Here is an 11,329-nt window from a genome sequence, read left to right on the forward strand (position 1 = left end):
TGTTATCAGAGACAGTAAAGAAAATTCAATTCAAATTAATTGACAGTACATTCTAAATGCTGAAAATGTTTGTCTTTTTGATAATTACAAAGAATATTGATGCGTTCTTGATATTAGTACCAATCATATGAATTAAAACAGTCACTAGATTAAAGGTGGGACAGGCATCGTTTGAAAATGTAAGCCTGCAAACATGACTTTAAACCAGAAGATGACAGCAGACATGTTTTGCCTTCTCTTTTTGGGGATTGGTCCCGCCCCGAGCAGGCCTGATAAAAGTAAAAGAAAATAAGACAGACGCAATGAGAATAAAAGCATAAGGGCTCTTAGAACTCAGTTGGGCATTGTTAACACATATCTAATCGAGAAAATCTTTAACCTCCAACTTTTTGTAGACCCCTCAAACTACGCACCATACCTCTTATATTTGATTTGCGTAAACAAAATACGCTCGTTTCATGTTATCGTATTACATTTGAAGGTACCAATACACATAGCAGTTTAGCGTTACTCTTGCTGTGCAGGAAAACTGCGCATGCGCTTGACCAAGATCTCGGAAGTGGAGTCGGCCTGATTCAAGAGGTTCACACAGAAAACCAAAACTAAAAGGTACAACCCATTTAAAACCGAGTTAATATTGCATTGACCTTGTTATAATATGTGTTTGTATGTCATGTCGATGTTGTCGTTCGTTCTTTTGGTCGGTTTCAGCAACGTTTTTGTTGATAAGGCACCTTGGATGAAACATTTGCTAGTATCAAAGCAACGAACAATAGGGAAAGCTACGACGCTAGGGTGTTCCACTCACTATCTTAAGGGTCGTTTGCGTCACGTGCTTATTAATCATTTGTTTAAATCTTAAATTGGTGTTAGAAAATGTATCATATGGATTAATCGGTGGATATTCAACATTTTTCGATCACGCAGTTCTAGTCGTTAATAGCTGTTTGAGTTGAGCACCATCCCCAGTTACGTATGGCGTATTATTTTCTTCTAATTTTAAGCGTGACTTAAATCACAAATCCTGCGTACCATTTATTTCATACAACGTGTTTACTTATCTGTTTACTTTTGGATATGCCGTATTTTATTTCCCAGAGCCATGTCAGGATTTCTGGACGGGATTCGGTGCGGAGAATGCGACTGCAATGTGGACTGGGCTGAAAAAAGAAACACTGTAGCATCTATAGCTTCTGGCGTTCTGGTATTTGAACACTTTGATGAATCTCCTCTTATATTGTCCAGATAAATGTACACTTACCACCAAGTTTGATCGCGATTAAAAAAAGCTTGCAATTGGCCAAGAGCGGTGTCAATCAAAATATCAGAGGCTACAGATATATTGAAAATAATCTGATGAGTCTGTTTATTTTTTAAAGGGGAGTAATCAAGCCAATTAGACGGACAGATATCAACGAAGATCATAAAACAATGCAGGAATGCCTTAAGGCAGGAATGCCTTAAGGCGGATTTTACACGGTTTGATTAACTGGACCTTTGTGAATATTACCACACCATATTTGCGGGGAGTCATGTCATGAGTAGAAGTTCCCAGCGCTTTTGGGCGAGCTTTCCCATTTTATTAGCGTCAATAAATTTGTTCAAACAAAAAAAAATAATAATAAGTAACGGATAATGGATACGTAATAAAGAAAATAGAACAATACCCCTTAAAAAATCCCCCCTCCCCCGATGGTGATGTTTCTGTGTAAATATATTTTGAAATGGTCATCATCATATCTCGAATCCCAAGTGTTAAAGCTTTCCAAAGAAATGTGACATGACGGATTCTAGTGACAAGTTACATTGTGAAGACACAACTTTGTTTATCAGCGGGATGTGAAGGGGTAAAAAATCTCCCTAACAACATATAAACATTGTTTACAATGAGATTAGATATGGCAGTCCAGGATAAACACGTAATAAAGACTTTTCATTCTTACACGCTTGTTATTATTGCATTGTACAGCTGTTGTGAGTTTATTTACTATTATTTCCCTTAATCATTTATTGATCCTGGTCTTGTGCTTTGCTTAAATAAAAGGCCACAACAATTAAGCTTGCCAGAGGGTTCAGTATTCACATATATTTGCAAACAAATTGGCTGAGCCACATTTAAAGGGAAAACTCGGATCAAAGTAGGTTTGTGTCACTGTAGATTTAAAAAAAAATATTTTTTTTTTCCTCATTTTACAAAATCCAATATTAAGGATTATTTGGTGATTACAAAAGGTATTACCTTTTTTGTTTTATAATGATCCCCTGACTGGTTCTTTGTTGTTTCCCATAGTGAAAGCAAATGTTTGCAAATGTCTGATCAGATCAAACTTATAACGCTGTGTGTGTGTGTGTGTGTGTGTGTGTGTGTGTCACATCGTAAAATGGCTTTGGGAGGTCTTCAATGACTTGAAAAGCGCTTAATAAATGCAGACCATTTACTTGCATAAAGGTTTATGAAAATGCAAATAATGATTGCATTAAAACAATTTGAAATTAACATTGGCTCTAAGTTATTAACAGTTTTTTTTAGAATAATGGCTATTGAACATTTTGACACTCAAGCATTTGTTTATAAATCTATTTCATTTTGACACCTCCATCTTAACTTACTGTACATTTTATATATTTGTTATGAAAATGTGTCTTTGCAGTTCTTTACTGGTTGGTGGATCATCATCGACGCAGCTGTCAAGTATCCAGACGAAGAGGAGTTTCCCCATTCTTATCACACGTGTGGAGTGATCGCTACTGTGGCTTTTCTCATGTAAGACGTACTTCTCATTGATTTTTTTTAAAATATGTGGTCCGTTAGCTCAATAAAGATAGGGATATCTATTTGATCATATCTAATAATGCTATGTCAAATCTGCATTTCAGGAAACTTGCGTGTGAAGCAATATTTTGACTATATTGAAGTTCTGTTTTATCCCGAGCTATTTCACTAATGAATAGAGCCATACGACTAGTTTAGCCATAGGTTTCTGACCGCTGGTCTATAGCAACTCAAATTATTGATATTTTCAAACACAGTGATTTTGTGACTATTAAAAACGTCAGCAGTAATGCTTCCTAGCCCACAAACAACTATGTTCAACTAGTTAGCCGGAAATATATCAACTTGGTGTAGTCTTGTAAAAAGAGAACCTTTATAATCACAACTTCAAGCTCCAGATTGAAGCTAATTAGTTACAGTAAGGTGACTAGCTTGAAAAAGGGTTGTCAATGATTTATGTCATAGAACGCAAACTTATGTGTATATATTGTTTTTTTCTTCTCTTCAGTTTTTTTTCTCAATGAGGAAAACGGATCCAATACGAAGTATTGTTATTAAGATTGTTTGAACTTTTTTTTAGGATAAATGCTGTGTCAAACGGCCAAGTGAGAGGTGACAGCTACAGTGAAGGCTGCATGGGACAGACCGGTATGTAGATGGATAATTCGAGCAAATACAAACTGTATTCACCAAGACAGTATTATACACACAAAAAAAGCCGAGTTAGCAAAATAAGTACACTCATTATTTTCCAAATATCAATTTCTTGTTCTACTTTCAGATAATGTTGCAAATTTGAAATAATTTTCAATCATTACATACCATTTATATTAAAAGGACAGTGTTTAATATTTAGTGCTTCCAAGTGGTACAAAAAATATTTCATCCAGTAATAAAACATTGAATTGAATACAAGGCAAAAAAAAATACATGAGCTATCATACCAATGTTAATTTGTATTAAAAAAAATCATAGGTTGAGAAATTTGTATTACTTTTACACCATGGAATTCTCCCCCAAGTCGGCCTCATGTTTATCTTGCATCTTGCCGTCACCCTCTGCCATGAATCACTTACCCTCACTCGTACCAGACAACACAGTGTCAATAGAATAGAATAGAATAGAATAGAATATGCCTTTATTGTCATTGTTACAACATGGGATATGCTGTGACAACGAAATTGGACGACTCCAGTCCCACATTTACAGTGAGGATAAGGAAACAAAGTAACAAAGGAACAAAGTACTAACTGACTTTGTTGTCCTCGGCGGGGGGGGGGCCATGCAAGAGAGACAATGACTTATTTCCGTAAAAATCTCAGGATGGTTAGAAGTTTCCGGTCAGCGCTGGTCTCAATGTTATGCTAGCAACAGACCCGCCAAAGCCGAGTATGGATTTGTTTTTGGACGTTACTTGCAATTAATTTCAACTCTTCTTATGCCCACCAACGGTCAGAATGACTTGTAAACGCACAAATGTTTGTTTTAAAAAAATGGGGAGACAGTTCGGCCAGCCACCACTGCTGTGTACCTCTATGTACAGCATCGGCTACTTGTAAGTCGCTCCTAAGCTTCCATACGTTTCTCCAAAACTCTAAATTAATTACAATAATCGAAGAGACGACTTCATTGTTAAAAGTAGCTCTCGAGTGTGTAGCCGACATTTTCAAAGCTCGGACCTGATGGCTAATGCCCACAGATGTGTAGAGATATTTGACTCCTGATAACTTACCTGCAATATGCTTGAATGTTGAATTTTGTGTTATGTTTTGCTTTCTTTAAATTAGACACATGGCTTCCGTTGCAATTTTCTTTAATAAAAGTATAGCATTGAAATTTGTTCCATGTCAACTTATTTGCACGTTGAAAGTTATTTTGACATATATGTGTACAATAAAAACAAATCAACTTTTTGTTTCATACAATGCAACACAGCATTGTCTCTGTGAATGTGATGCACAAGAATGTCTTCATTGGCAAAGATAACAAAGTCACACCATTCAAGTCCTGTAATCAGCTACTGCCCCTGGACTTGCCAAAAATGGCAATGGCTTTCTTTCAGCTTATGCACACCTTGATCAATTTTGAGGTACTTTCAATCTATGTAACTTTGTATATTTGGGCATTTAATTTTAACAAGCCTAAATGATGGTCGCTCGATAGGGTCATATACTAGCCCATCATGTGATGCACCCAACCACAGTGCATCTGGATTAACCACTAGCCCACAAGTGGTCAAGTTCACATTTTTTAAAATGGCAGAATCTTTTAAGGCATTTGATTCTATTTGAGGACCCCTCTTCATGTGTTCAGTTTGTCGTGTTGCTCGGATGAGTCTTTCCGCCAGGTTTTCTGCTTTGCTTAACTACAACATGACCTACCCCCCCTGAAATGTGACGCAGTTACTCTTTCTTTTTCAAGTTTGGTCTGTGGTACTGCGCTCGACACTCGGACAATTCTCCGGACATCATTTACCGTGATCTTCGGCAACTCCAACAAACAGCGTGTATAAGTTAACTCTGCCATGGCGCTATTTCGCGCTTTTGTTCGTGTTGTTTACGAGAAATGACTAACCATCCTTACTCGAACGCGGAAGTAAGTTGTGCATAGAGCCCATTAGTGGTAAAATATTACACATTGGCGCTTTAAAGGGATACCCAAATTCCAAAACATAGAAAATGTGAGAAAATAGTACATGTTTTTTTGCATAATATCTACTTCCTCCTGACTACCAGAGAAAAAAAGTTGTCCAATCACATTTTTTTATTAATTCATTTTTTATGTGAACCATTTAGAATACTGCAAAAAAATCTTTTGATTTTTGTTTTTGTTTTCGAGCTATGATGTGTCTTCTACAGTGGACATTAGAACCCAATACAGGGGAAACGTAACTTAATTGTGAAACAGTTAAACAGTGGTATACTTCAAAAAGCAATTACATATCTTGGAAACTCAATAAAAAATCTTGCACTTGGATCACATGACATATGATATACTGTTGTAGTCAGATTGGCGACACCCTGATGCATGTGGTTTTATCCACCATCTCTAGAAAACGCACAGCATTTTAGTGTCTCAGAGCTGCATTTGAGTGCGGTTTCCATTTTTGATGGGAACGGGGAAAGAAATTTAGTAGCAATAATGAAATCATTGATCCATAAAAGGTGTTAAAACATTCAACTTATTTAAATGATAAAGATTTATTTTCACAACACGTCTAAAATGAAATATGATTTACCCCTGCACCAAAACAGTCCATTTTGATACATTTTCTTGGTTTACCTGGCGGTAAGCCAAAGGTGTCTTGTCCTTCTGAAGAAACAAAGCCCTTTCTGTCCTCTCCAAATATCCTCACAAGGGTTGTGGGAAGGGAAAACTGAGTTGCCAACCATTTGAAAGGCACACATAGAAAGACAAGAATTCACTCACTAAGGACAATTTGGAGTCACCAACTGACCTGCCATGCATTTTATGCAATATGGAAGGAAACCTGAGTGCACGGAGAAAAACTACATGGGAAGATGGGCATGCTATAAGCAGTCATTCACCAAAAATATCACCTAATATGTTATTTCATATTATTATTTTTTCAAAATATTTAGTCCAAGAAAATTGTAATATAGAATGAGCAATGTATCATTTGCCATTAGGGCTAGGAAAAAAAGTCAACTTAGTTTAACAAGTTGCTCTAAAGTGGTAATTCAATAATTTTGACGTAACAAAGTTTTACACCAAGGGTATCAAAAGTCATTTTCACCATGGGCCACGTAAAAGGGCATTGTGTACCTTATAAATGTAACTAAATGTAGTTACAAAAAAATTCAAATAAAGTAATTTTTATCTAACAGCAAATTTTCTGATGACAATTATTTTGTTCTCTGTACATCGTAGAACAGAGGGCACCCTAGTGCACCCAAGGACAGCTGTTCTAAAAAATAGTTCACCACTGCTGGGTCATTGGGATTTTCTAGTAAAACATTTTTTGACTGAATCTATTTAACCCTACTTCCAAAAATTAACCTATAATAACATAGCAACAGCATAGTAATACATTGATAATGCTAATTGTAATTCACCCTGGTCAATCCTGGAAGGGGGATTACCACATATGAGGTCCTTTCTAGAGGGTTTCTCTTTTTTCCTCACACTGGAGTTTTTGAGTTGTTCCTTGCCCGCATGCTGGTTTAAGATCAGGTAATTGTGCAATTTTGTAATTGTAATCCTGTGCAGTCCTTGGAGACATTTTTGTGATTAAGGTCTATATAAATAAATGTGACTTGACTTGACAAATTGTCATTTAAGAAATTCATATCAAAATGCGTTCCCGTTGCACTAATTAGTAACAAAAAGTAGCTCAGCTTGAAAAAGGCCCTAGACTTAGACTTAAGAGGCAGGCAGAAGCCCACCCTTTTTTATCTCTTTTTGCAGGCTCTCGTATCTGGCTCTTCATTGGATTCATGATGTCCTTTGGATCCCTCATTGCTTCCATGTGGATCTTGTTTGGAGGTTTTGTTGTGGCTCGTAAGTATATTTTGTTTCTGATCGAGTACCTTATTTTTACGACCATAGTGCACACTGTGTTAAAAGGCGCTGTCTCTTAGCTTGTTCTATTTACGTATTCAAGACTACACAGGGCGCACTGAACAATAGGGCGCTGCTGCCCTCTGCTTCGGGCCGCGTTACAACAACACCGACAAGCACATAAGTGTGCGTAGTTTAAAATACAACAGAAGCAAAACTGAGTTTCTTTGTGGTGCAGAAAACTTAAGCCTGCAATCATGACATAAGCCAGAATATGGCAGAATAGCAGCACATGTTTTGCCTTTATTTCTTAAACACACTAAAAAAAACTCCTTTATAAGAAATCTTTTTGGGGGGTTTTCCTCCCCGAACAGGCCTGACGACAAAAACAAAATAAAAGCAGATGGGCGCAATGGAAAATAGAGCGTAAGGGTTCTTTGAACTCAGATGGGCATTGTTAACACGTTCTTATTAGAGAAAATATTTAACTTTCAAACTTTTTGTTTGGTCCTCAAATTATGCGCCTCACTTTTAAGTATTGATTACAAGGTAAAACAAATGTATAAAACATGTTTGTTTTTTTAAAAAGAGCTGGTGCAAAACAGTTTTAATCTCACTTTTTTTACTGGCAATTCATATCTCACAAATCCCAGTCATCTGTTTCTGACCAGAACAGATGCGGGTAATCTCCATTATATGTTCTTCACTTTCAGAGTCACTTTCTGTGCCATGCCATCATCAAAAATGATTCCAGCTTTTTTGAAAGCTCAAAGCTTTTCTTTATAGTCCCCTGGAAGTTTCTGCACCACTGTAGTTCTGGCCCGGATGGAAAAAAAACAAAAGCACTAAGACGATAGCAGTTACTTTCAAATTGCTAGATACGCTACAGAGTTAGCATCCATAAGTATTTCCGCAAACAATGTAATTTGTGTGACATAACATGTCCTCTTCTGCTTGTGGGAAACGTGTGGTTGTCACACAGTAGAAGGCATAAAAGTCACAGGAGATCGCATACATGTCACATTTTGTTGGAAATGTTAACAACCTCACAAAAACATCGGATTTCATCCCAAAATTGGAATTAAGCATTAAACTCTGCAGTGTGAATGGCAGCCTCATAGTGTCCTCACCCACTCCCGCTGCTTCACATCACACACAGTGCGCACTGCATGGGAGGGGCCGCCACACAATTTGAAGAACATCTGAGACTTTCATGTGCGCCTTATGGTTGTGAAAATACGGTATTATGCAATGAATTTTCTCATACAAATAATTGCACTCCTTCTGATTAGGATTCCTGCGGGTGCTTGAAATAGTTGAAAACACATGTAATGTTGTGTATTTAAGGATATATAAAGTGTTGTAAATGCTTGAAATTGTTGCTATGGTTTTCAACAAGTCTGTTTTAAAAAAAAACATAGACACTGCTCTCTGGTGGCCTTGCCATTGCATTTTTTTCACTTGTGATTAACGGGAGCTGGTATTAGTTTGTGAGGCATTGTCCTATAAAGCATCATCAGTCCGTACGGGCTGGGCCCAATAGGACAGGTGCATGCTACACATAAACACGGCAATATGAAATGTCCAGACTCTGCCTGACCTACGAACGAGTTGTAAGTTGAATTTGTTCGTAAGTTGCTTCAGTGCTATATTTTTTATGATTATGGTTTTTATAAGTTTGTTTAAGGCTCGTATAAGTAACCTGTATTGTTTTGTACTAATGATCAACCTTTAATAAAATAATATGCTCACTCTATTAAGGTAAATAAAGTGAGGTTTTACTTACTTTTGAGACTTGCGTGTCAAGAGGTCCTCTGTGGCAAAAAGTGGACGAAAGTGGATGCTGGGTGACCTGTCATAGCGCAACGCAGCGGAAAGAAGCACTACAGTACTGTCCTGTACTCGGAAAAAGGTGTACACAATGTTCGGATATTTTTCGACATTCCGAAAAAAATGATCGTACCTACCGCTTTGCGTTAGTCGAATGTTCGTAAGTAGTGGAGCATCTGTATTAGTTTAAGAATTATGTATGAAATATGGACATTTATTATGGGCCATGAAAAAAATGAACGTGACATTTCCCAGTGGTAAATTGTAACGGGAAGAACTAACGGCAACTGAAATTTTAAGCTACACATTACTGTCATTTTACCCATCACCTTTATGGGGAGAGATTTGTCTCAACAAAAAGTACATTTGCAATTAGGTCAAGATCTGAAAATCATACGTCTTCATAAATACACACGCTAGGAAAAAATGGCACATACAAGTCACATATATATTGTTGGCTCTGCAAAATACGTGATCCACTCTGGATTTCTGTTAATGGTACTGATAAATTGGAAAATTGGCATTTGGTCTTTACAAAGTGCTTAAATTTCGCCATGAAAAAGGTGTACGAACCCAGTGTGATATTAAAAATAAATCTAATATTTAATAAGAATTAATATAACTAAGCTTTTTGATTTTCTCTACTCTTTCCAGAGCAGCCCGTTGTGTACCCCGGAATTGCTATTTTCTTCCAAAATGCATTCATTTTCTTCGGGTATGTGAATATATCAGAACATCTGCTATGATACTTCAACTCTTGTGTGCTGCAAAATTACATCACAAACCTTTGTGTTTTTTGTTTTGTTTTTAATTTAGGGGTTTGGTGTTCAAGTTTGGACGCACGGAGGATCTGTGGCAGTAACTGCCTCCCAAAAGTGTCTGTCTATCATTGTTTTACTGTACACTTTTTTTTGTTTTAAGAAAATATGCTTTAAGCTTCAGTGGTCATCGCTTTTATGTAGCTTTTGTAGCATTCGGGATTAACTTGTTGAATTTATATATCTGTTGCTTTTCTAAAAAGGCTAAATCATAACCAAGCACAAGTTGCAAATTCATTGGTACTATTATGAACTCAGGCACATTTTGAAGTGTGCACCTGCGTTGAATATGGTATCTTCACTAGGTCTAAGCCTCTTGTTGGCATGCTTTGCTTTCCCATCACTTTACGGATCCTGTCAGCAGAGTGCAAGTAACACTATGTACAAAATAACTGAGGGAATTGCCACGGAAGTACAAACTCATCAAAACTCTCTAAGTGAGATTGTATCGGAAGACGAATTAAGTAAACTCTGAATTTTGGCACGTAGACCTATTGTAAAATGATCATGCTGTAGCATTGCTGAATTAAAGTTCTGCCAGATTTACTTACAATGACCAGCCATTTCTTATGTTTGTATAAAGGGGCCATTCTACGCGGTAAAAATAACCATACTAGGCAGGAACCAGGTTTTGTAATTGTCTTTTTGTAATGTTCCATAGCGTTCCAGGATCAGAATAATCAGTTTACTTCTCAACAGCAAGATGCTCAAACTGAAAAACACAATGGTAATCATTTGTATTTTTGGTTACCACATATTGCATTTCTTTTATATCCTTATGTTTTTCTTGAAGAGAAAAAATCACACCCAAATAGAGTAGCAAATTTGTGAGGAAAGAAAAAAAGTTGACCATTTGTACTTCCACCTTGTAAATCAAGGGAAATGAGTCTGGCGATGTGGTGCAGCTTCATTTTAAAAAGCATTAAAACAATGTAAGCCACCAAGAGGGCTCGGAACTACTGAAGAGTATTATATAATAAAAGAAATTCAGCCCAAAACATTTTTACATATGATAGGGTTTTCCAGCTTCAAGGGACTGTATGGTATGCCGTTGAGTGCGTCCATAGGCAAGTACAATGAGCTGGAATTTTCTTCAGGATTTTTCTCCCCCGTCCACATGTACTGGAAGATGCTGATATTTTGACCCAACTAGCTTAAACTGCGAGTTTAAGCTAGTTTAGTATGGACGCCTTTTTAAGGGGCGTGTTGTATCCAGTGTTTTGTACTTATCTTTTGTAATGACATGACACTTCTCTGAAGTAGAAGGTTTGAAATCAGTTTTATTTTTTAATCCGCTGTCCACTACTCAACCAGCTTAACTCACATCGCGCTTAAGGTAAATTATTTTTTTCCCCTTTACATTCATATTTTTTGTAATGTTATTTAA

The 11,329-nt window shown here is 36.9% G+C and overlaps 1 protein-coding gene across 1 annotated transcript; it reads left to right on the plus strand.

Annotated features, from left to right (window-relative positions):
* The first annotated feature begins 443 nt into the window (after window positions 1–443).
* On the plus strand, window positions 444–10,488 carry tmem50a (transmembrane protein 50A). Its single transcript, XM_088354797.1, has 7 exons — window positions 444–609; window positions 1,099–1,204; window positions 2,652–2,764; window positions 3,354–3,421; window positions 7,202–7,294; window positions 9,779–9,839; window positions 9,941–10,488. The coding sequence occupies exons 2-7, from the start codon at window positions 1,103–1,105 to the stop codon at window positions 9,984–9,986; spliced, it is 483 nt and encodes a 160-aa protein (XP_088210923.1). The 5' UTR covers window positions 444–609; window positions 1,099–1,102; the 3' UTR covers window positions 9,987–10,488.
* Window positions 10,489–11,329: the final 841 nt, after the last annotated feature.

This window comes from Urocampus carinirostris, chromosome 15 (genome assembly GCF_059441175.1).
Source record: "Urocampus carinirostris isolate Australia breed hairy pipefish chromosome 15, RoL_Ucar_1.0, whole genome shotgun sequence".
In the NCBI taxonomy this organism is placed as follows: domain Eukaryota; kingdom Metazoa; phylum Chordata; class Actinopteri; order Syngnathiformes; family Syngnathidae; genus Urocampus; species Urocampus carinirostris.